The 26,112-nt window shown below is 45.6% G+C and overlaps 1 protein-coding gene across 2 annotated transcripts in view; it reads right to left on the bottom strand.

Moving 5' to 3' along the window:
* The window catches only part of LOC135303363 (USP6 N-terminal-like protein), an 83,164-nt gene that overhangs the window by 17,019 nt on the left and 40,033 nt on the right, over positions 1-26,112 (bottom strand). For both annotated transcript variants that reach the window (XR_010364849.1, XM_064425091.1), the window contains exons 3-11: positions 20,229-20,512; positions 15,134-15,207; positions 14,529-14,614; positions 13,639-13,678; positions 12,827-12,907; positions 4,938-5,045; positions 1,831-1,940; positions 1,201-1,249; positions 41-161 (exon numbers count right to left, since the gene is read on the bottom strand). Coding sequence is in view for 1 of the 2 variants with exons in the window: in XM_064425091.1 (XP_064281161.1) it covers positions 41-161; positions 1,201-1,249; positions 1,831-1,940; positions 4,938-5,045; positions 12,827-12,907; positions 13,639-13,678; positions 14,529-14,614; positions 15,134-15,199 (661 nt within the window). In the remaining variant the exon portion in view is untranslated. The remainder of the gene's footprint in view (positions 1-40; positions 162-1,200; positions 1,250-1,830; positions 1,941-4,937; positions 5,046-12,826; positions 12,908-13,638; positions 13,679-14,528; positions 14,615-15,133; positions 15,208-20,228; positions 20,513-26,112) is intronic.

The raw sequence follows: 26,112 nt of genomic DNA, 5'->3' as shown, positions 1-26,112 counted from the left end.
CTCCCTTTGGCAGACACCCCCTGCCCCAGCCCAGCCTTACCGTGCATGGCGTGGCGCTGGTTGGTGAGCAGCTGTGCCAGCGCCCAGAACGCGTCCTCTTCATTCAAGTACATCAGGAGGATGGCTGCAATCTGGCTCATCCCTTGGCAGTAGCTCACTTCCTGCAATAGTCAAGAGGGGCACACGTGCTGCCATGCTTGCAGCTTGCTAAAGCTGCCTGTACTTCCCTCTCCTCTTCTAAGGTCTGTCCCTGTTGTATTGCACATTTCAAAGTTTTTACCGTTTATGTCCAAATTCACAGCTCACATATGTTTACAGCATCTACCATGTCACTGACTCAGGGAATAGTTTGGGTTGGAAAAGGACCTTTGAAGATTATCTCATCCAACCCTCCTCAGGGACAGCTTCCACTAGACCAGGTTGCTCAAAGCCTCATCCAAACAGACTTTGAACACTTCCAGGATAGGGCACCCACAACTTCTCTGAGCAATTATTTCCATGCCTCACCATTGTAAAAAATGTTTTCCTTATGGCAAATCTATCTTTGGGATGACAAACAGCATGTGGCTCAAATGCTGTTTTGCATTCCTTCAGCCATATGAGCACTGAAGTAATTAAACAGTAAATAAATCTGGTAAACATTTATCTGGCATGAGGGAGGCTCCTTAACTAACCCCCTAAGCATCTTCTAACTGTCCCCTCCTGGAGGTGGAGAGAGTAGGTTCAGCTGCTAATTTCAGCTTATTCTGTCTGTATCCTTCAGCTAAAAATTACTGGTTTGCTTTAGTAAATAAGTATTTTCAACAAGGATACCATTTGGTGTAAGACAGAAACATGACAGACTGCCAGAAAACTAGTGTTGCTGAAAAGCCAAAGGGCAATCCCTTGTTCTTTGCTGACAGTCTAAATCTCTCAGACGTCATTTACCAGGTGACAAAATGAACAAGGGAATGAAACAACTGTGGAAAGATTCTTGTGCTGCCTGAGAGTCTTGCAGCTCTCTGTACAACCCACTATTAGGGGACTTAAAATTGGAATTACTACTGGCTAAATAAGTGTGTGTTTATTACATATATATACACGTAAAAATATGTATGTCTGCACAAATACACACATATAAAGCTTTTCTTTAAATTTTTACATATATATAAAAATATATTAAGCACAATGCTCTTCATGTTAACTGGACTTACTACTTACAGTGTTATAAACTGAGTATGCTGACAGGACGTGGAAGAGCGCCTGTTGCCTGGGGAGAAAGAAGGATATTAAAACACCTGAGCATGAGGTCTCCAGCTTCATGAGCACACCAGTGCATACACACAGAGAGCAGATTCTGAAAACACCCAACCAGCTAGTACTTAACATTTTTGCAAGGAGCAGGGCTCACAGAACCAGAAAGCTTGTTCCTTGGAGACTGGGTAGGGCAGCCAGGTGTGCCTTACCCCAGCAACAAAGTCACTTTGTCAAACCTCTCCAACCCAATCTATTGTGAAGACCCCATCCCTCCCAGATCCTGATGGGCCCACCTCATCATCCCAGCCATTCCAAACCAAGCCTTCTGCAACTGTGAGTCCTGGGGGACAAGGCACTGCAACAGGCTGTTGCTTGGCTCAAGAACTGGGGCTGAGCCTGCTCCAGTGTGGACCCCTCTGAAAAAGAACCAGCAGCTCAGCACCTGTGGGTCACACTGTGTGGTGATGGTTTGAGGAGAAGGCAAAGATGGCTTGGCTCTGAGCCAGGGTACTGGCTGGCTGCTGATCCAGCTCATTCCTCACAAATGCACTGGCAGGACTGCCCATATAAGCCACAGAAGCTTTCCATACTCACTTCACCCCGTAGCGATCCCGAAACATGATGTGGTTTCGGAAGGTGCGGTTCACATCCAAATCTATCTGCTTGATTTCCGATGAAAAACTCTTTGCTTGTTCTTTCATTTGCTGGAAGGGAGAGGGGCAGACAAGAGGCAGGAATCAGACACCATCTCAGCCTGTACCTCTCTCCAGAGAAGGAGAAGGCGGGATTCCTGCAGCAAGAGTGGCAGCTTGAGAGTTACAGAGCTATCCAGAGCAGGGGACATTGATGTCCTGTAGTGAGCAATGAACTGCAGCCTGGAGGTGATCCCCTGACCCCTTGTCTGTGCTGCTGGTCCAGGGAGAAGGGGATGACCCCACACTCACATGCTAAGACAGCAGCAGCTGCCAACCCAGCCTTCACCCATCTTCCAATGCAGATACTGAGTTTTCAGAATCTAAAACCTTTACAATTCAATTCCACTCTCATTTATTTTGATTTCTTTGCCTGGCTGGCTGTCATAAAGCATTAAGAGCTCTGTTGATCCTTAAAGGAATGAATACACAGATGTATGCAGCACTCTCAGCTTTTCAGAAGCTCAGTCATAATAAAGTCCAAACTGTTATGACAGACTGTGATCTTCAACTACTACTTTCCCTGAAGAAGAGAGTCTTCTTCAGTTTGAGGAGTTTCCACCAGAAAAGGTGTCCTGGAATATTGCCTCAGACTAGAACAAATTTTAAGAAACTGGCAGAGTCCAGAGCAGGACTTAAACTCAAAGCCAAGAATCCCCATGTTCCACCCAGGCTGCCTAATCATTTAAGGCAGCATCACACAGAAAAAGGACTGAAGTCCACTGCAAAAAAATGGAAATTCAAATGAAAGTTTAAGACCGCCTCAATCAATTGTGCCTTCAGAGGCCCAAGATGAAGATGCTCCATGGACAGATCTCACTGTGGTCCCATCTGCAACCCACTGTTCAGCTCTGTACTGCAGGCAAGGACCACTATGCTATAGCTAAGCATCTCATCTCACAGCCTTTAGATTACACCAGTCATCATGCCCTCCTCCTTCAATGTCTCTAGGGTTAACTGCAGGAAATTACATTTTGTGACTGTCTTCAGGCACACTGAGATTCACCAGCAGGTTGGAGGCAGCAGAGATGAGCAGCAAGCCCAATTTGCCTTGAGCCCAGGGTCAGGACCCATCCTGGCTCACAGAGGAGACAGAAAATAGAACATCTGCACAGATACTTATCATCTGCTCCAGCAGCTGCCATCCTGTGAATGCTTATCAGCCTGATACCAGGTGCCTCCAGGCTGCTGTTGACCTCCCAAGGTGGCCACATCAGCTCTGGGGAACATCAGAAGGTCATCAGCACCCACATGTGTCCAACACAGCCAACACTTTGGATGATGACAGCATCTTGGGAATATGAACTCCACCCTTGAAAGCAGCTGTATGGAGGAGCAATAGTAAAGGGGCTATTTTGAATTATTGCCTACACAGGAAAAGTGAGGATAAAAGTGGTGATGGAATGAAGATCTGATGAACAACATAATTTCCCTGCTGTAAATAGTGTGGTCTCTGTATCCTATGGCTCCTTGCCTCTATAAAGCAGACAGACTACCTGAGAGAATATGACTATTCATGTGCACTGGGTCACTTCAGTTCAAATTTTCCTGCTAAAGGCCCTCTTGTTTTCCCTGCCAGAACAACACAGAAATTTCCCAAAGTAAATACCCTACTTTGGGTATTTTTAAATCATTGCACAAGAATAGCAGGTAGGTCACACAGGACTTTGTCAACTCCATGCACCCAGGAGGCTTTACTAATTGTGCAGACATTAAAAAAGAAACACAGGATGGGTTATTCTCCTTTTTTCCCTAATGTAAATAACCTGAGGGCTCCACAGATGCTCTGTTGAGCTCATTAGCGCTGTGAGTCCTGCAAGCTGGCGGCAGAGCAGAGGCTGGAACGCTGGAAGTCCCATCCCAAAGACCTTGAACAAAGCAGTGGGTAAAAGCCAGGATGCCTCTGCTCTGCCCCATGGCCAATATGTTTCTCCTGCTGCCTTCTCAAGCTCCCATCAAGCCCTCTGGCTACAGCTAATAAACCCCAGGGAGGCAGAGCATCACACCTACATGAAAAGCAAGCACAGAATGTCCCATGGTGGCCTTCAGGCTTTTGTGCCATGGGTTATACCCCAGGGAGAAATGGGGTGGCCTTGGAACCAGCTCCTTCAGAACACAGGTCTGAGGCTTAGGCCCTTCTTGAAAGCAAAACCCCTCCTCCAGGACCTGCACTGAGCCTCTCCTGGTGGAAATTAGGGGAGAGCTAATTTACTGGTGGCAGGCAGCACCCAAGAAGAGGTAGATTAAGATGATCTTGTAGAGGGTTTGCATCCAGCAAAGCCTATTAGCCTGAAGCTCCTGTTTATCGCAGACCCCTCTGGAGCACAGATAAACTCCTTGTGACTTTCATTTGTTTGGATTGCTTCCCTGCCTGCACAGCACAGCTTTGAGGAGGGAGCACAATTTTAATCTGCATGCTGGGAGAGCTTCCTTATCTGTGCTTACTGTGGTGAGCCCAGCCTGCCTTCCCCCAGCCCCTGCGTGTGCCTCCATCCCCACAGCACCTCGCCAGTAACATCCACACTTGACTAACTATAATGAGTGTTAGCATCATCCTGCTTAACAGGCAGGGATTTTTAGAAACACCTGTTGGAAGCAGCACTCAACCTCCTGCCTCTGAAAAATAATTGTCTCCATAACACCCCGATCCTCGCCCTGGTACATGATGCAAAATAAAACACAACACAGGCTTGGAAAATAAGTTAATTATCCACCAAGGGCTTCCACACGCTGCCTAGGGAAAGCTTCCCCTCACTCTTCCCTGCATCTTTCTCTAAAAAAGCAGTAACACTGACAGCAGCTTTGCTCCCAACTTCCAGCAGAATAAATGGAAGCAGCATATTATAGAAAGCAGCCAACTAACATGCTAAAAGACCCCAGCTTAATATAAACCCACGGACAAGGAGCTGATACCCTTTGCATTTTCAGTCCTCACCAAACCAGCTTCATCAACCAGGCTAACCTCCCTATCATCCTTCTCCTGTTGTCTTTGCCAGGTAGAGCCCATACCTCATATTTTCCTTCATTCTCCTTCTTCATCTTCTCGACATCCAGCAGAAGTGACCAGACCTGGCCTCGCACCTGAAGCGGGATCCCTTTGTACACACGCCGGCACATCTGCAGGGAGGAAAACACGTGCAAGGTCAGCTGGGTGCTGCTGGTGGCAAACACATTTTCTCCATGGTTTGCTGCTGCAGATAATCAGCCATCTGAGCAGACACCCCAGGCAATCACTTCCTCTTCCTGAGCTGGCACAGAGAGGGCATCTCCAATCTGATGGATGAGCTGAGTACCTGCATCCATCAAAGACAACTACTCAGTCAAAATCATAGAACCAGAGAATCACAGAACAGTTTGGTTGAAAGGGACCTTACAGATCATCTAGTTCCAACACCCTTGCCAAGCACAGGGATACTTTTCACTATATCAGACTGCTCCTAATCCCATCCAGCCTGAACCTTGAACATTTCCAGGGATGGGGCATCCACAGTTTCTCTGGACAACCTGTGCCAGTGCCTCACCACCCTCACAGTAAAGAATTTCTTCCTTACATGTAATCTACATGTAAACCTGCCCTTTTTTAGTTTAAAACTGTAGCCTCTTGTCCTATCACTATCTGCCTGTGTAAAAAGTCATTCTCCCTTGTTTTTATAGGCCCCCTTTAAGTACTGGAAGACCACACTGAGGTCTCGTCAGAGCTTTCTCTTCTTCAGGCTGAACAACTCAACCTGTCTTCACAGGAGAGAGGTCTTTGTTCACTTAATCTCACAGATGCTTCTTCCCTTCTTCTTGTCATAAAGTCCCCATTAAATTTCAATGGAAAACAGAAAAGAAAAAAGGCTCTTTTTTTTTTCCATTGCTGACTACTTCCATTAAAAGAAAAAGCTTCATAAGAAAGAAGAGTATCCTTTTCTGAATATTTTCCTTCCTTTCATTCATCCCACCTGTGAAATGCCTTGCAGCTGCACTACAAAACCCACAGTAGCACTCCTCCAGATTCCTGAGGAACCTTGGGTACACTGAAGGACCTGTGGCACATGTCCAAGCTCCAGTCATGGAAGGCATTTATGTTGCCTTATGGTGCTCTCTCAGAACCAGGCAATTCCTTGGGAAGGGACAGCGGTGTCAGGTTTCCAGTCATAGGAATGAGCTTAGAGGTGAGAAGGGCAGTGCCTGATCAGGCAATCAACTGGAGCTACCATCACTGCCTGGTACAAATGCATCCAACCACCTTCAAAATCCCTCTTCTTTTTCCATAGGGTGTTCTGCTTCATGCAATTCAGGCTGACATAAGAGAAGAACTGCAATCCTCAGGGCAGCACAAGACCCTAGCAGAAGGTTTTCTGGATATGGGCCTGCCACATTGCCATTGCCACACCCAGCTGAACACCTGCTTCTCTTGCCTCTCCTTTCAGACTCACCTCACACCACCAGCTCTTTTATTTCCAACCTGACTTTTGAAAGTTAGCCTCTCCCAGGACATTAAGACCTTAACCATAGCACTGTGCTAGCTCAGGAACACAAACCTACACTCCTCATTTCCTTACTCTCTTCATGGCAGCATTGTGGCTACTGAGGGCAAGACCCAGGAATGGTGGCCCTTGTCCCAGAGATTTACAAGACCAGGAGGTAAGACAGGAGGTGGGCTTCAAGCAGACAGGCTAGGGGACAGCAAAGAACTAATACCCTATCCCAGTCAAAAAAAGTATGTAAAATAACTCTGTAGGACCAGGAGAACCAGATGTTTATGAGAATGCTTTTCCACTCCATTACAATAAATATTTCAGTATTTCTGCTGACAGAGAAAGTGTCTGCAACATATCCTGAGCCTGAAAGTGTAATGGACATTCAACATTTAAAGCGCCATCCTCAGAACTCCCCAGATGCTTGCTCTGCCCCAAGCATTGCTTAGCACCAGCTGTGAAGGTCCAGTGCATAGCCAGGATGAAATCCTGCAGAAATCCTTTACCAGATCCTGCCCTTCCCTGTGTATGCACCAAATAAAAGCTGCCCCTAAAAGCAACCTCACCAACAAGACATGCCCATGGAAAGCCACCATCCTGTTCAACTGCGTGCTGTGTTTCAAGTGGCACATCACTAATTCACCATCTGCACACCCAAAGGCTCATCTAAGGAGGTGCTTCTAAGGACAACAAATCTTCATTCCATGTGGGGCAGATTCATCCCCATTTCCCAAGAGTCATTAAATCAGGATGAAAGAAGTGCAATGCATCAAGAGACACAAAGCAACAGGATTAGATGAACACATCCCCAAAGTAGTAGGTGCACATGAAAGCCTGGCTCCTACAAGCACGCATGCCTTTATGAAGCAAAAGCTGAGGTGGAATCAAGAAACTAGAATATGTACTAATTCTGACAAGAACCCTAATTCAGAAAAGATTACTTATTTCCAGTGCATTACAAAAGACTGACTGACAGCTGCCAAGGCATGTGATGATAGTCAGGTTCGTGGGAAGGAAATAATTTTGTTTTGAATTTCCAGAGCTGGTATTGTACTTTAATGAGCACAACCCTCAGTGGCATATAGTAATGTCTCAAATGATTTTCTTTGCACAAGTGCTAAAGGAATGGGGAGGTACAAAACATGCTGAGATGGAAGTGAAATGAAATGCCTTCCTGTTATTTACCCAAGGGCTTTCCTCCTCCCACCACCTCCAGACATGAAAGTGATAAAAACTCAGAGCTATGATTCACCCAGAAAAAAATGAGCAATTTTTCTTCATCATGAAACTTGAAGGAAAACAGGGAAGTTACCATACAAGTGGTATTTATGATGGGATGAAAAGACAGAGGTGAGGCAGCACATGATAACTCTTGTACCACACATGTCAAAAACAACCCTCAAGGTCACTCTCTTTTAAACCACTCAGCCCTTACAGATGGGAAGAGAGCACATGGATCATGTCCTATGCAGGCTGACAGACCAATGCACAGGCAAGAAGAACAAGCACCATTCTGCTTCACAAAAGGAGACGCTGGTGGTCAAAGCAATGGTTTGAGACACTGTAGAAAGGCTGTGTCAGCCAAGGACTGAAGCCAGTATCTAAAACTTGCTCCAGGTTTTGCCATAGGATCATCTTCCCTCTCCACATGTTAACATACAAAGCTCATGGCACAGAGGCCATCATCATCCCATCTCTATCTCTCCCCTGCCCACATATTTTCTTTGAGGTAGATGGGATGGGGAAGACTACGGAAGCACAAACTTGAGCTCCATCCTCCTGAACCAGCAATCTCCTCTGAGAAGTACCCAACCAATTGTTCCAGGTCTTGAATATGAGGGATGGAGTCACTGCCTTCAAAGACAGAACATCTTTCTGAAGCAGTAAAGACAGTGAAATTAAAAAGGATTTGGGAGAGGTGGGTTGGTTTTTGAAGCAGAATATACACATTGCAGTTCACCTTCACACTTTGGAGTCTGTCACTGTTAACTTCTCAGCCACGTCCATGGATCACCAGGAAAAGACTGCAGGAGCAATGCCCAAATTTTGGGTACCCATGGCGATATCTCCAACATTCCTAAAGTGTTGGACACACATGCTGAATATATGGAAGGACTTAAAAGGGATATCACCTTCCTCAATTCCTTTAGGACTCAAAGAGTGATCCTTCCAAAGAGAAAGGACTTCTTCACATCCTCTACCAGTGATGCACCAGAGGAACTGAGCTGTGCCAATCCTCACCTGGAGTGGAGGGTTTCTTTTTAGTACCACAAAACCTGCTGACTGATGATGTGGCCGTGCAGGATGCTTGGCAGTCTGCACATCAGGACACATGGCTTTCTTTCCATACAGTTAATGATTGCTCCCAACAGCTGCTGTGCCTGCAGCTGGAGCCTATGCAGCTATTCCTGATGGGGTATCAGCAAAGCAGGGGCAAATTTAAATCCTAAAGCTGGTGGGCCATGGGCAGGCATTTACAGTTATTGCCCAGGCTACCTTTGGAGGAGAGGAATTTTTGCCTTTCCAAAATGAGGGGGGGGAAAAAAAAAAAAAAAAAAAAAAAAAAAAAAAAGGGCAGGAGGAGCCGCCCTGCAACTCCCAGACACAACCCCCCCTTTCCCTTCCTTCCCATGGCATTTGAGGCAGGAGATCTGACTTCAGCCAGCCCTGGCACGACACACGTCTGCTGGCTGTCCCTGGCATTAGCAGACTGTTCACTCCTGGGGGGTTGTGTCAGTCCATACAGATCCCCAATTCATCCTAAACCGCTTTGCTGGCATGCACTGGATTAAGTGCTCTGCACTCCCGTGACCTTAGCAGAGGCAAGGCTTCCCCCCTGCACAAAGGCAGGCTTTGCCTAAAAACCAGACATCTATCACCAAAGACATCCCTCTCTAAAGGTCCCATCCCACATGGCCAGCAGCAAGATGCAGCTTGCAAATGATGCAGAGGTCATCTCCTCCTCCTATGACTGATGCTTCTGGCTGAAATCCACTTCAGGGCTATGATGAATAAATTATCCCACTGTTGCAGCACACACAGCACAGCCTTTTTTACCAGCAGAACTGTGCTGCCTGAACTGTGTAGATTCTTACAAGGCACCAGCCATTTCCTAACCTTCCCAAGCAAAGTCAGGCTGGTGTTTAAACTTGGGTTCAAATCAGCAGTGAAGAGGAGACAGACCACATGAGCCTCCCTGTGCTGAACCCTGAATAACATATTTTAGCACTTTGCAGGTTTGACATACCTTAACTCTGCAAAACAATGCCATCCTTTCATGGACTCCTTTATTTTTGTACCCTTTCCCTTGTGGAAATTCAGCCAGAAAAAGGCACCATTGCATCATTCTAACCCCACCCATACGAGGAATTGTGCTGAGTGTCACTCTTAGCTGATCTTGAAATTAAATCAGGTTGTTACAAAATGTGTCTAGAACAGAGATGGAGACAGATCTAAGAAAATTATGAGCACAGGGAGCCCCAGGACATTACTTTAATTAAGATAATCCTATTTGTTGCTCATCCTGAAACAGGTTATGCCAGAAATTATTTCAGTTCCTAGCCAGGCCATTTGAGTCAAGGAACTGTAAAAGGTCCCACTTTTTTTTCAGCCTTATTTCCAATAATCTGTGACAGTCACAAGACCCAGACTGCCATCAGCAGCATGCAAGGATGCACACAGGCTGCAGGGGGGGAACAAAAAGCCAAACCTGCTGCTCTCTGGCGTTGGCTCATACCAAGGGTCTGAAAAAGCTGCTTTCTTGCCCACTGACAGGTGGCTGCTTTGGGGTCAATGCCCTGGATGGATACACAAGCTCGCTCCTCCTGCCGACATTTCACAACACAGAAGATGAGAAAACAACCTAAGCCTCGATCAGATACTAAGATGATGCAAAACACAAAGGCTTGCTTGCTAAGTCCCTCTTAATCAAGCACTAGATATGATCAGATGTCTGCCAGCTCCAGCACATGGACAAGGACTGAAAAGGTTGGCCCTTAAGTCCAGGAAGTCCCAGTCTGGAAAATAAGATGGGTTTCTGCATAATTCAAGCAGAGTCAAAGTCAGGGCAACTTCCCTGTGAAACTGCTTGCGGTTCCTGCAACAAGATTTTTCCCCCCTCTAATAAAGTACAGCATATCAAAATTAACATCAAAGGGAAGGTTCTTGTTTTCAATAAGAGGATTTTTTCAAAATTTGACACCTTAGTCATTGTTAAAATAACACAGAGTGGCTGTCTGTGACATTTGAGTTTCTATCATGTCAGCCAAGTGGTGAAAACAAACTTCAAGGGAACATGCAATGCAAATGTGGCAGCCTGAGCGCTCAGAGAAGGAACAAAACCATCCCACTCTGCTTTAGAAAAATCAGATCAAGGGATTGTCACATTTACTTTAGCTAGAACAAAACACATAACCTCTGACATGACTGTGATCCCAGCATAAGGTCCTTGAAATGCCACAGTTGAACTGCAACCAGCTGTGGCAGCAGGAATATCTGAGTACCTTCCACACTCCTGACACAAGAGCATGGGCTTTCACATCTAGGTGTAGGATACAATCTGATTTTACTTTTTTTTATTAAAAGAAGGCACACTTCTTTTGTGCCTTTCAGCATCTTTGCATTTAATGGTGTGTGGCTGCTACAGACCTTACAGCCTGCACTTGCCTTGGTGCCAGGCAATGGGTGTTAGGCTGGGCAGGACTGAAACCAAAGCTCCTTTCTACTCCCCAGGGTCACCAGACTGTTCCTTCCCCGCCTGGGGCCAAGCACTGCTTCTCTATTTGCTGGGAGAAGGGATGGCCATTTCCGGTCTCCCAGCATGGGACAATGCCACCTCTGTGTCCAAGAGCCATCGACCATTTACAGGCTGTTATTCATAACATCCTTTGTTCCACCACAAGAGCTTTCTCATTTTCTGACCCAAAGACCCTCAAGACCCACTTGCCAGTCTGACCCTTCTCCAGCCAGCAGATCTGAGTGACATCAGCTACAGTGTGCTTAACACCCCCAGTAATTATCAAGGGAAATCCAAAACAGAGAGAGATCAGAGACTGCTACTGCTCCCCATCACTCACGCTGGTTCCTGCCTGTCCTCACCATCTGACCCAGGAAAGCCAAGGTGTGCTAAAACCATTCATCATTACCCACCCCAAACACCCTCCAGGACCTGAAGGAATTCCCTGTACCCCTCTGGAATTTGGTGGTTTACCCACAAGGTCACTAACCAATTAGTGCTAACTTCTAATTAGAAAGAACCAAGTCACAGGAGAGCCTCTGATTTTGCCTGCTAAGCAGCACTGATTAACAAAGTAATTAGAACCACCCTGATGTGAACAGAAGGATTATAAAACCCCAAGCCCACCTCCACCCCATCCCTGCTGTCATTAAGATGATTTTGTTTCTGATTTTGTTTTGAAAAGTGAGACTACAGCTGGTCTTTGGCTGCTGATCTGGACACGACTCCTGACAGCTGGGCAAGGAGGATGCTCTGCTCTATGTTGTCCCTACAGCTATGCAGATATTCTTCAGATATTTCTTTCTACTTAGCCTTTTTAACCAAGCTCAAATTTCCCCCAAGGACTCCCAGCAGGAGCTAGAAGCAGTCCAGCCAAACACCCCACTCCTCCTGCTAAACATGAAGGCTGCAGAGGCCATGGCAACAAGGCAGTGCCAGGCTTCAGCCCTCTCCTGTGCTGAGTGCTGCAAGCAGAGCAGGTCAGACACAACGCTCCTCTCCTGACCCAGCAAGGGTCGTGTCATTAGGTTCAAAGGGTTTTTTGTGTCAAGAGGTTTGTAAGAGGAACATATAACAGATACTATTTATTAAAAACAATTCAGTTTTGAAGTGGTGTTTGGTGCAGAGCTCCTTTTAACACCAGAGCCAAGACATAAAGTTGGTGTCTCCATCCTTGATTTCTACAGACAGGTGTACAAAATATGAAGCCCAAGTGGCTTCCCACAGGCACAGCTAGGAGCAAAATACAAAATCTAAGTATTGTTCTAGACAAATAATTCTTCCTCCAGGGAGAATTACAAGGAACATCAACTGGGCTGTATCAGTCACATCTCCCACATAATTTCCAGGAGGTGGAAACACAGAAGCAACTTCTGGTGTGCATTGCCCTCTGCTCTCACAGGGCAGGGAGCCAGCTGGGCACACAAACATCCCTGCTGTGCTCCTGGCTTGCACATGTATAAGTGCAAAAATGGCAGCAGCATTTAGGAAACCCTTTTTAAAGCTATGTAAGTCAGAACACGACTTTTACCTCGACTGGTACACAGAAATTTCTAGGAAAGCTTTAAAATATTAAAGACTAACAAGTAGAATCAGGCAATGTTCCAGAGATCTCTGTTTTTTCCGTTGACTTTTTGAAAGCCTGACTCATCATAAGGATCCATCACACCCTTCAAGACATACACTTTTTTATTCCTTACCTTGTCACTGTTTCTGTATTTGCCCCACTTCTTCAGCATCTTAAGCCACTTGTCCACACGTTCTATTTCCTGCTGTTTTTGCTGGTGCAAAGGAGAAGAAAAGACAAAATTAAGAAAAAAAAAAGCCCCATGAGATCCCTCTTGAAGATACAAAACTTCATTCTCTTAGGTTTAAACTTCTATGCAAAAACCTCACATCAGGGATGGGAATAATCCACAGATGCGTGCAGAAACTGGTAATTTCAGCACTTGGTAATTAAAAGCAGCATTGGAGAAAATGACATGACACACAGGCTTAACATAGAGAAAGCATTCCCAAGAGTATTCCCTGACAATAAAAATCTTTGCAGGTCCAGCTAGACTCAAATCCTGTCACTATATCAGATGAGAAGAAATGTGATTCAGTCCCATCTAACGGGTTCTACCAGAGGATATGCTCACATCTCAGGGGAGATGAGGATGGAGGTGATGGTTACCTACAACTTCTACCATCTTCCTTTACACATGCAGTCCCCTTTATGATCCACAGCTGCTGAGCACTGTGCCCAAGCAGAGGGAAAAGCCCAATATTGCTTTAACAGGTGCTTTTGCAGTGCCATGTGGAGGAGGAAAATTGTCTGACCAAGCAAAATAAAAGCTCCAACAGCTGGGCATTGTGCAGAGTCCCCACCTCTGGGCGAGCAGCAGTGACCAGTGGGTGCTGGCTGCCTGCTTTGCTCTTACTTGCTCACTCGTTTCCTCAAAACACATTCCCTCCCCAGCTGGTGTGAAAAGGATGCCACATCCATGAAGACAGAGCTGGCAGCTCTCACCTTCTCCTCCAAGGCGGTGCGGGTTGGCAGCTCCTGCTCGCTGGAAAAGCAAGGGGTCACTGGTTACTCCATGGGCAAGAAAGGGTGTGGGGAGCACAGGGTGCTGCAGCTCATGGACCACCTCAGACACTTGAGGGGGTATGTCCTGGGGACTTTGTGCCCTTCCTACAGCTGTCCCCAATATGAAAGAGGCAGGAGAAGCACCATCCAAAATCCCACCACCCAACAGGAGCTCTGGGGGGTAATTGAGCTGCTGGACATAACTAGAAATCCTGGGCATATATCTCCTCTTCAACAGACACATGATCAGCAATCCAAAGGGTGGGGAAGCAGAATTTCTGGACAGCAACTGCTTAAAACCTCCCTCCTGCACACAGAACACCTACTGTTGTAACTTCTGTTAAGAATCAGAATAAAAATAGTTCTTTTTAAGCATTCTTCCCAGGCACAAGGTGTGTAATTTATGTGTGCCTTGGTTAGGATGGAGATTTCTAAAGGAAAGGTTTCCTAAGGGAGCCAAAGATGATCAGCTATCTTTTCTGGTCTCTTCCTATACCTCTCTGAATCATCAGGTGAAAACACAAGGGCCTCTCCTTCTGTGGCACACCATGGAGGCACAGGAGCACCAGCTTGCACCTTCTAATGCCAGGCTTGTGGTAGGAAACCATTTCTGAACCTTGTCTTGCAGAAAATTCAAAGCATCAGTGTCCAGACATGCACAGCTGAGGAAGGAGGCCCATTTAGTCTTTCCTCCTGCATTTGGGATTGATCAAGCCAAGCCACAGAGCAGCTTATGGGAGAGATGCTGGGCCAGTCATGCTCAGTGCAGAAGCATGGTCCACACACACACACACAGGTCAGAGAGGAAAGGAGAGGGCAGGAGGACTTACTGCAGGAATCCAAACCGGTCTGTAACTTTGTAGAGGGTGAAATCGGCATCTTCCCACTGGTCAATCTGAGCTCCTTCCTGTCTGCCCTGAAAGCAGAAGGGACACCTGTGAGCTGGTTCCAGCATGAAAAATGCCTCAGTGCCTGCATCCTGCACCCAAAGCTTACATCCCTCTCTCCTGAATGATAAAAGACACAGAACCAGGAGAGAAAAACCTGCACTAAAGAGCCAAATTCAAGGCAGAGAAAAATGCAAAGTTCAGCCTATCCAGCATTCCATGTGTGCCTCTGCTAGAGGCTGGGAAAAGCTGTACATCAGATAAAACAGTGTTGGGCATAAGCCATCCTGGTGTTAAGGGTGCACTGAAGCACCAGAAGCTCAGCACCTTTCAGCATCTATGCTGAGCACACATGGGACCCTCAATAAACTCCAGGGAAGCAGTGAGGGGGGATATATAGGAAGGGAGAGCTGGCATGAAGCCTAATGGCACGAGGGTTACTGGGGCGATGCCTGCAGGGAGGCAAAAGTTCTTATTTGATGCATTCCTAATTGATTAAACAGCTTCAGCCCTAGCCAGCATGCTGGGGAGAGGCACGAGGCTGGTACCTTCTCATACTTGGCGACGATTTCTGCTTTTTCCTGGGCTATTAAAGACTCTATATCCTTCTTCATATCAGAAGCTGTAAGAGAAAAAAAAAGCAGGAGGGAGGGGAAAGGAGATAAGTAAATGTGTACACAGCATGTGAAATATTTTAGGAAAGTGCTAATACAAAAAACATTTGCTGACAATTTTAGCTTCCAGCCATATCCCACAGCTAAAATTAGGCTGAGGTTGCACAGCCGCTGTACAGAGTTTGTGGAGCTTGCCTGCACACAGCAGGACTGCCAGCTCCCTGCTCCCTGCTCTGGGACACAGCCCAACCCGAGCAAGGGGAGGGTCTTGCCTTTGTTCTCAGGCACACACATGGCAGTGTGAAAGACATGGCTTTTAAATCCAGACACGCAAACCAGGCACAGAGCGCTGGCCCAGCACAGGACAGGCACCAGCCGGGCGCTGCTTGGCACAGCATCCACGTGGATGACAGCAAACCACCATGATCCTGCCCCACCTGTGGATGGGAAGCCAGGAGATGCTCTGCAGGGGCATCCAGAGGCAGATTTAACATCAAAGAAGAAATTGAAAGAAGTTTTTGCCTACTGAAGTGTGCATGAGAGACAAGTGAATTGGCCTCTAGGTGATTACCTTCTGTATACAACTCCAAAAGAAAACAACACAGCAGCAAGATGTCCCCACCTATGCTGAGAAGGACCAGTCTTGGTCTAAGCAAGACCCAGTCTAGGTCCCTGGGGTCTGTGCCCCCTGCTCTGCTTCATCCCATACACATCCCTATGAGCAAGTAAGTTCCCACATCAAACACAACTTGAGTGTTGTCCTGTACACGCCCAAGGAAGCATCCTCCCTGTCAAGCCATAACTCCTCATTCACCAAAGGTGGAACTAACACACCAAGGAGAAAAAACCCCCAGGGAAGGGGGTTATATAATCAGGGCTCTTTCCTGACCCGTTATCAGACAGCAGCACAGGCATGGCACCACGTTACACTCATCCATTCCGACACTGGGAAAATGCACATTCTTCAAATTCATACCAGAAATGGGTGTATCTTCCCCTCTTACTGACTCCACAACCAAAACAGAGCAAGGACAGAAATATTAAAGTGTATTTTGTTCTTTTATTTTCCCAAGCTACAGCTCCTACTTCAAATGTGAACTTTGATCAGTACATTTTAATCACAGCTTAATTTTCCAATGCAGCAAGGTCTGAGTAACTGTCTCACTGTGTCACCTAATACTTCTGCATCTCCTCCTTCTCACATCTCCTGTGAAACTTATAGGCAATTTCACTCCCCCAGTTCTGACTTTTCTGTTGTTGTTGTTGTTGTTGTTATGGGGCCAAAAAATTCCAATGATGTCTTTTACATGCTGCTAAAAATACAAATATTCTGCAGGCTACAGGGGAAAAATACACTGGATGTCAGATTAAATGGGCAATTTTTCAAGACACTTACAAGTGAAAGCTATTCTGAATATCTCTGACCACACTCTAAGAGAATAACAAAGGAAGAGCAACTTGGTATCATGGGAGGATTTACACAGCAAGAACATATATATTTTGGCATTCACCTCTGCAAAAGTCTCTCTGCAGCCAGAAACACCAGACTTGTGCAAAGGAGCCAGTTTTTAATCTCATTCCTGGAATATGCATATTTGTTTTCTCTTTCTATAACTCTGCAAATGTCCAAATTTAGGAAAAAACTTGAAAGCAGAGAAAACGAGTGATGGCAGTGGGAAGGATGGAGATGGCAAGTGGCTTCACCAGCCTTGGGGTGTGACCACAGTGCTGCTGCTTGGGCTCAATGAGGTGGTTGTCAAAGTACTTGGAGAGGGAACAGAACACAGCTTAGCTCTGTAACAGCAGATATTGAATAGGGGTATTTTCATTATTGCATTCTGCATGTGCTCAAACTCCAGAGCAGTTTTGACATCATGATGTTATATAGCCTTTGCTTGAGGGAAATGACACCTCGTGTACATGGAAACTACTGAGATTTATTTTCTGAAGGGTTTGATGAAACACATCATTTTTTAACTTGATGTAAACAGGCTTCCTATAAATAGGAACAGGCTGTACTGTACCTGCCATGCTTCTTCATATACCTATGTATGACTGCACACTTTCTTTTTTTTAATACACCACTTAAATTACTTTCTCAACCCTACCACCCAATTATCTCCTGAGAGTACTGTATTTTCTTAGCAAAGACTTTTATTTTTCCATGACAAACACACAAGATGAAGCTGCTATGAACAGGAATAGTAAGAAAATGTGAACTGTGCAACAATGGTATTAGATAATTAACTAGGATATAAGCAACAGAAAGCCCTGAACTTTGCACATTTAAATTCAACCCCAAAACAAAATTATGAACTAGCTCCTTTAAAAAAGAATGAGTTGAAAACATTCACAATCTGTCATCTCACACTGACACTTGCAGCTTCCAGTCAACAATTTAAGGAAGTAAAAATTCATACCAAATACAATAAGCCTAAAAATGTTTAATGAAACTGCACATTACTGCCTACCAACATTGAACATTATCTAGCTATCAGCAAACCTGAAATAAAATACCAAATTTTTGAATGAAAGCGACTTTCCTTGAATTAATTTACCAGCTGGAATCTCAAATATTGGCAGCAAGAGGAAAGTATCTGCATCAAAAATCCAAGACTCCATGTCAAAATTTTTCTCCATAAATCAGATTTACTGTTATACTCGTCCCACAAGTCCCATATTTTTCCAGTCAGATCTGCCAAGCTCCCATTACCCCACATGGGATAGCACCCACCAGGACCAGCCTGGCTGGGAGAAGGGAACCTCTGTCCACCAGCCCAGTTCTGCAGCCCTGCTCACTGCCCAGGAGAACTGAGTGTTTCCCATGGCCCAGCAGCAGTGCTCCCTGTGACACAGCCCAGGACACACACACATTCCCTGTCACCCCCAGCCACAACACCATGTCTCACACTTATCCATTCATCAGCAATCACCCTGCCAGTACTTGTCAAAATGAAAATATCTGCAAAATCTCTTCTTAGGAAACACAGCATAGCAACATGCTCTCAGTCTCAGCCTGGATGTGAGGATATTCTGGAACCCAGCTTTTAAATCTTTTGCACTGTAGAACAGTATCTACTCAAGCTATTTGAGATGAAGACTACATGTTTGTAGTTGGTTTCTATTTGGTGGAAGGTCACTGGAAAAGCAGAAATGGGTTTAGGTAAATGTGTGCTCTCATTCTGACTATGTCCACTTAACTTTAAATAGAGACTGCTGCTAGGAGAAGGAAAAAAAGGCAAGTTTTGACACACTGTACTTCACTACCACTCTGGCCTCTACCAGTGTGAAACTACTGCTGTGGAATAAGGTAAAAAAGGTTACTTACTCCAGTCACACCAACCACTGAAACACAACAAATCACCGTTCCTGTTTCATGTTCTATTTTAAAAGCACATTTCTACACAGCATTTTATATCTTTAGCCATCGATGTTATCAGCCTGCAATTTTTGCTTTAGGGGAACAGTTTTAAAGGAAAATCATATACATCTATGCAAGCAAAAATGCTTATACATCTGTTAAGAGGAAAAAGCCTCTCACAAGGTACATCTGCAGTCTGCACCCCCTCCCAGCAAAGCACTTTTAAAGCTACTACTCACTTGTAAAGCTTCTACTAGTTGTAACAGTGACTCACACACTTGCACACCTTGGAATAAACCTGGCCATGCAGTGAAAGCAACTAAAGCAAGCTGGGAGAAGTTGAGTAAGCCCCATTAGGGCTTTTTACGTGCATGAAACAGGCACCTTGACATGCTTCAAACCACACAGGCTAAGGGCTTGAAGCAACCTGCCCATCCTGGCTGCCTTGTAGAACATGGGGGGACAGTCAGCAGCTGCAAGCCAAGAGGAGCTGTCATCAGAGGCTCTTTTCCCACAAGCTCAAAGCCACAGCATTACACCACTGCACATACCTACCACGCACAGCCAAAGCGAGCACGGCTTTGGGACTGCTCCACCACAGCCTGAGGAAACCTCAAAGCCCCCAGGGCAGCCAGGAGGGGCTGTGGGCTGTTACAGGTGGGCATGGGCACGCCTGGCTGTGTGCCCATGGGGTGACAAGCCGAGGAGGAAGTGATGGCCATGTGCTGCTGACTGCAGGCAGAGCTTTTGCTTTGTGAGAACCAGCCCCATGCAGAAGTCAACCTGCTCCTGAGGCCGTGGTGCAAGACAGGCCAGCATTGCCATCTCCAGTGCTGCAGCTGCTGCAGCATTTTTTTACTAGACCCCTAAATTTCTACTCCAAAATGGACAACACATTCAGTGCACTTGCATCATGGACTTCTGCTGATCCCCATGTGCAGATGCTCTCCCATTAACAAACCCAGACTGCAAACATCCTGGCCAGCACCAGCTTCAAAACACTTCACTGGACTGTGCATCCCTAACCTTAGCTCAAATCCGGCACACAATTACATCCCTGCTACCCGAAAGGAAATCAAGACCTGCACTCACAAAGTGAATTATGGCTTCAGGAATGAAATTACTATCAAGCAGGATGAACCAAGATACAGGAGATCCTGTTTGCATATTTATTTCCTTGACTACAACCCAGGGGAACTCAAGCAAGCTTTTTTGTTTGTTTGTTTTAAGAGCATAAGGAGCACTAAGCCAGCTGAATTGCAGGAAGGTTTGTTTTAACTGTCTTGGGGTCTTTGAAAATGACTGCCTACAGATCACTTTAGATGAATCACAGATGTGCTACAGAAAATTCAAATTATCTCCTGTCCTAGTAAACTTGCACTGTATCTGAAACTGCACTGGATGCTGCACTGGATAAAATCACAGTCATGTCCCCCAGCAGAGGCAGTGGGAACACCTCCACTGCAACTCACTTTGATGCCACCAGCAATACCCCAACAAGCCAGAGCATCCAGCATCATTGTAGATGAGATCCTGCTGATTTACTAGCATGTGTAACCACCATTTATGACAGCTCTCAGTGTGATTCTCATTTGCTCTAGAGCCAGTTTGTGAGTTTGGAGAAGACGGGATGAAAGCACAACCCAGCTCCCAGCAATGTGCCCTTACCTGAGCCTTGTATCAGGTGCCAAGATTCATCAGCTCAGCTGGAGCTGGCCACTCCCCTGAAGGCATCTACCTGGCAGGAGCCACTTGTCTCTGCTGCAGGGTGGTGAGGACCCCCAGTTGCCACAGCCCACAGGTCAAAAGCCCTTTGGCTCAGCCACACTGTCCCAGCTTCACGTGGCTGCTCTCCTCCACCCTCGTCCTCTGGCACGTGAGAGCTCACTGCAGGCAGCTGGGAGAAGAGGCAAGGCAGGAGGCAATCCACACTGTCTTGTTCCCCAGGCTCACTGCAAAGGAAACAACAAGTTGATCAGTTATCCAGTTCTGGCACAGCAAAGGTACCATCCTTTACAACACAGGGGTCTTTGAACACAGAGGAAAGGGAGGTTCCTTTGGAGCTGGCGGGGAAGGAATAGGCTGTAACTGCAGGGCATACAATGGCAGAAAGCAAACTACATTTGTATGTGTTCCAAAAAAACTTTGGTGTGGTTTTTTTTTTTTTTTTGCCATTTTCCACCCTGGTTAGGTCCCAGGGTTTCCCATGAAGGTCCAAGAGCCCAACACACCTTTATACCAGCAGGCATATTGCATTGATAACTCAGCAGGCAGAAGATGCCCCCTACCCAAGTCAAAAGCACAGTATTACATCTGACTCCAGCTAATCTAATAGTATGTTGCCCCCAAGAAGGGCTGCAATGGAGGGTTCAGGCTATTCTTTCAGGACTTGGGTCAGGTTAAGAGCAAGACACATCATGACTTGTATGGTAGAAGAGCTGGCACCAGCTGTGCCACCTGAGCCACCTTCCAGCACTTGCAGTTCTCCCTGATACATCCAAACAGCTACATAGTCCAAAGGACAGCAGAGCCCAACACAGAGCTATCACTTACATAAACCAACTTTTTAGTTCTCACCTTCAGCAACACAGACAAGCAACACACTAATTCCACAAGTGTGAAATCAAGACAGCATCCCAAAGCATGACACTCTGCTTGAAGTCAGCAAGCATCAGGCAGAGGTAGCACAGCTCACTTCTGTTATGAGCTGCTGCTTTAATAACACCACTTTTCTTCCAACCCCCCTCACAAACATCAGCAAGTGGACTTTTCCACACAACCCTGAGCTGTCCTGTGCTGAATTTCTCTGTTGTCACCTCTCCAGCACTCAGACACAATGACTTGGAGGCCCTAAAGTGCAGAAGACCTCACACCCTTTCAGAAGTGGGCACCCATTATAATCAACCCATTACACTGATTATATTTTATATATGTTATCACCTAGTAGTTATAACGTATCTTACAGACATTAAATGCAGATTACACACATTTGCCTCTATTCTCCCAATTTGCACCAAGCTTTTAGAGTACAATTGCAAGCCGTGGTGACGATGACAACACTATGCTGCTAGACTAGGCAACATCAAGAAAACCAAATACATTGGCAAGTCTTCTAGTTATAGAAGTAACTAAAAAGCCATGTAAGACTGCAACTATATGCTATCCACCCCCTCAAATGAGCAGCAGTACCAATAAATAAAACCTCTCTTAGCCCTCTCCCACCATCCCTCTTCCTGTGCTCCCAGTACTTACACCTCGCTCCCATTCTCACACACGTTTTTGGTGCTGTGCCTTGGCGCTCGTCTCCCCAAGGATGGAGATGGGAGGGCATAAACAGGAGGGCTGATAGAGAGATTTGCTCTCCTCCCTGTTTATGCTCAGTAAGCCCAGCCTTGGTGTTTCTGCACAGCTCAGCTTTGCAAAGTCAGAAGATGCAGCTTTAGACTAAACCCTCTGAACACAGCAGTGAGTCTATAAGCAATTATTTGCCAGCTTCTATTTTTAGACCTCACAGGGAATAAAAGAGCACCCAAACATTTTTAAAACTCTCTTAATGTAAGCTCATCTTCTAGAGACAACAATAGCCAACAAAAAATCCAGACAAAGGACTGTACAAAAATCAAAGATGCATGAGTTATTTTTAAAGCTTCATTATTTAAATGATTTTTCATTTAAAAAAAATAAGCAAACTGAAGAATGCAAAGGTCCACATGCTTCTTTTGGGAATTGAAGAATTGAAGATTAATTTTCTCTCTGCATTCCCTCCTTTTTTTATTCCAGTGTCTATAAAAAGGGAAAAAAAAAGAAAAAGCCAGAGGGAAAACAAAAAAAAATCCTCTTTTTTCGGGTGATGCACTGACCTGGAAGGGAACTATATCAACACAGAGCTTAGTAATGGGCTTCTTCTGTTTGTTTAAGACTGGAAAAGCAGCTTGCATTTCTTTAACCATAAACTAAAGTAAGCTACAATGATGGTCATTCTCCACTTGGACATGCATTCCTCCTAAAATACTGTATTTTATTCTTTATAGTACATGTAGGAACACTACAGGACACGCTACTCTTCCCTCGTCATTCCTGCCTTCAGCTATACTTGGCAATTTTGGGTAAGTTAAAGGCTCCTTTTGCTATTTACAACTTTCCCTGGTTCTGGCTTGGCAGGGCACAGTCAGCTAGAGGCCACCTACCCCCAACATGTGCCCGAAGCAGCAGGGTGAGGACACGTGTCCTGGCTGATACCCAAGATGTCACCCTGGGCACTGTGGAGTTAGTGATGCTTCCTAGCCAAAACCAAGGAACAAGGATGCATATATAACTTACCATGCTGCCAGCACCCTGTGCTCTCTTTGGCACAGACATGCAGCATCTTTTTTTAAACACATACAAGGAAATAACAAATGTATCATTACATAAAGTTGTTGGTACAACCAATGAAATAAAAGAGTAGGAAGTTAAAACTCCACTAATAAGACGCAGCTTGTCTGTGAAAAACTTGTCCAAAATAATTATTGAGGCAAATTACTTGTATGCTGCAGATATATAAGCTGAGTTGAAATGAGAGCTATGCTGACTCTGTGTGTCTCACACTGCTTTCCAGGCTTTCACTCTGCCTTCACCTCTTTTTCAGGAGAGAGGGATCTTCAGCCATTAGCCTGACCCCACTAATGCCCAGCCCCCAGGAACCACCCTCATTCCTTCAATCACTTTAATGAGTTTAATCAGCTCACACTGCCTCCAAATACAGAGCCCTTACAGGAAATTATTTGTCTTTGGCAGCCTCTGCAGAGGACACTCCCTGACCATTTTACTGGCAGTATCCTGGACTTGCGTTACCTTCAAACAGCATCTCCAGATGCTAATGCATGAGCTTTTGTTAACTTGTTTTCTTCTATCAAAAACCCATGCAAGCAAATCCAGTAACAGCAAACTGGAGGGAAACAAGAAGTACTTGATCCAACACCGGAAAGTACTGAGAAAACGTCTCCCAAAGCTCTTTTTAACAGCCTTGGAACTAAATGCAGGACAGCATTAGGATACGTATTTTTTAAGTCCTATGAAAGGAATCTTTTAAATTACAACATAACTTTTCTGTTTCTTTCGGCTTGTTGTTAACTCCTAAAATCACCCCAACTTAAGAAATGCAGGATTTTTTTGTGTGTGTATGTGTGTGTGTGTGCAAACGCAACATTTTATTAAAATCATAGAATCATACAATGGTGTGGGTTGGAAGGGACCCTGGAGATCATTTAATTCCCAATCCCCATGCTAAGGACAGGGTGCCATTCACTAGACCAGGTTGCTTAGGGCCCCATCTGGCCTGGCCTTGAACACTTCTGGGGACAGGGCATCCACAAACTTTCTGGGCAACCTGTTCCAGTCCCTCACCATCCCCTGAGTAAAGAATTTCTTCCTAACATTTAATCTCTTTTCTTTTAGTCTGAAATTATTCACCCTTGTCCTATCCATATGTGCCTGTGTAAAAAGTCACTCCCCCTCTTTTTTTCCATGTCCTCTTTCAGTATTGAAAGGTCCTCTAAGGTATCCCTGAAACCTTCTCTTTTCTGGGCTGAAGAACCCCAGTTCTCTCTACCTGTTCTCATAGGAAAGGTGCTCCAGCCCTCTGATCATCTCTGTGGCCCTTCTCTGTACCTACTCTAACAGGTCCACGACTTTTTCATGCTGACGACTCCAGAGCTGGACACAGCACTCCAGGGGGGTCTCACAAGGGCAGAGTAGAGCAGGAGAACCCCCTCCCTCATCCTGCTTTGGATGCAGCCCGGGATGCTTTGGCTTTCTGGTCTATGAGCATACACTGTCGGCTTGTGAAGAGCCAGCTCCAAGACAGTCCTGAGGGACTGCTTGTCACTGACCTCCACCTGGACACAGAGCCACTGACCACAACTCTCTGACTACCTCCAGCCAGCCAGTTTCTTTTCTACCCAGCAGTGCACCCTTCAAATCCATATCACTCCACTTTAGAGACGAGGGTGTCATGTGAGATCAAGTCAAAGCCTTACAGACCTCTAGGTAGATGACACCGGTTGGTTTTCTTCCCTTGTAGTGCTGCAGTCACCCACCAGAGAATGCTACCAGGTTGGTCAGGCACAATGTGCCCATAGTGAAGCCATGCTGGCTGTGTCAGGTCACCTCCTTGTCTTTTGCACATGCCTTAGCACTGCCTCCGTGAGGATCTGTTCCATGATCTTCCCAGCCACAGAAGTGAGGCTCACTGATCTGTAGTTACCAGGGTCCCTCTTTTTACCCTTCTTAAAAACAGATGTGATGCTTCCTTTTGTTCCAGTCATCAGGGACTTTGTCTGACCACTGTGAATTTTCAAAAATGATGGAAAATGACTTGCCAACCACATCACCCAGTTCTCTCACAACCCTGGAATGCACTCCATCAGGCCCCAAAGACTTGTGCCTATTCAGTTTCACCAGATGGTCTTGAATGTGGCTCTTTGATTACACTGGGAGGGACTTCACTCCCCCAGTTCCCACCTGAGAGATGTGGAAAGCCTGACTGCCAATGAAGAATGAAACAAAGAAATTGCTGAGTATGTAAGCCTGATCCAGATCTGTCATTATTAGTTTCCCTTTCTAATAGTGGTTGTCTTTCCTTTGAGGGAATTATCCACAAGAAGTCCTTCCCTCTTCTCTTAGTGTAAAACATGTTTATAAAATCCAGACTTAATGCAGAGGTAATACTTTAGCTTATGAAACAGCAATGGCCATGTAGGACACCCTGTTAAAAGCAGCTTTCCAGATGAGGAGTTAATATTAAAATAACTCAAGGATTCTGGTGATCTTGAACAGTGTTGAAATCAACATCTGTCCCATTTGGTCAGGGCTTCAAAACACATCTCACAATTTACTGTGCATTTGGCTGTCAGTATTTTACTGTGGTTGATATGCAATTAAACCTGCCACAGAAGCTGAAAGACGGACACTGCTTTCCAGACAGGAAAAATAAAATGGTACCGACATTTTGGAGCAAGCCATATTATTTCACTAGCAGTTTCTGTATTTAAGTTGTAAGTACAATGAAGTGATGCTCAGGGTGGAGGAACACCCGGTGGGTGGGTTGGTGCTGGATGCCTGCCACCATGGAGCCCAGCATCCAAGGGGATATACAACCAAGGGAGCCGGGTGACACAGACAGATATCACTCCAGATGCCACCTTTCCATTTCTAGGTTTTCAGAGGCATTCAGCACCTTTGATCAAACATGCTTGAAAAAGCAACAAAAGGAACTTCAGGAAAGCCCGAGCTCAGAACCACAGTGGATCTATTACCAACATTTACTTTTTTGCAGGTCCTCAGCACTTCTGATGTGAATAATGGACAGCAATGGAAGTGGGATAAAAGCAAGCCAAAGGGGACCAGAGCAGGCTCAAGTCTATTGGTAAAAAATACTTGAGAAAAGTTTTTCCAGTGGAAGCTGGAGATTGCATGAAGGGAGTAACAGTCTGAATGGAAGAACTAAAAAGCTTACATAACCTTTTCTTGGATAAGATAAAAAGCAGAGGGGAAAGTTTTAAAAAAGAGAGGG

This window comes from Passer domesticus, chromosome 6 (genome assembly GCF_036417665.1).
Source record: "Passer domesticus isolate bPasDom1 chromosome 6, bPasDom1.hap1, whole genome shotgun sequence".
NCBI lineage: Eukaryota > Metazoa > Chordata > Aves > Passeriformes > Passeridae > Passer > Passer domesticus.
The sequence above is the reverse complement of the archived record's forward strand: the minus strand, read 5'-3'. Positions and strand labels throughout refer to the sequence as shown.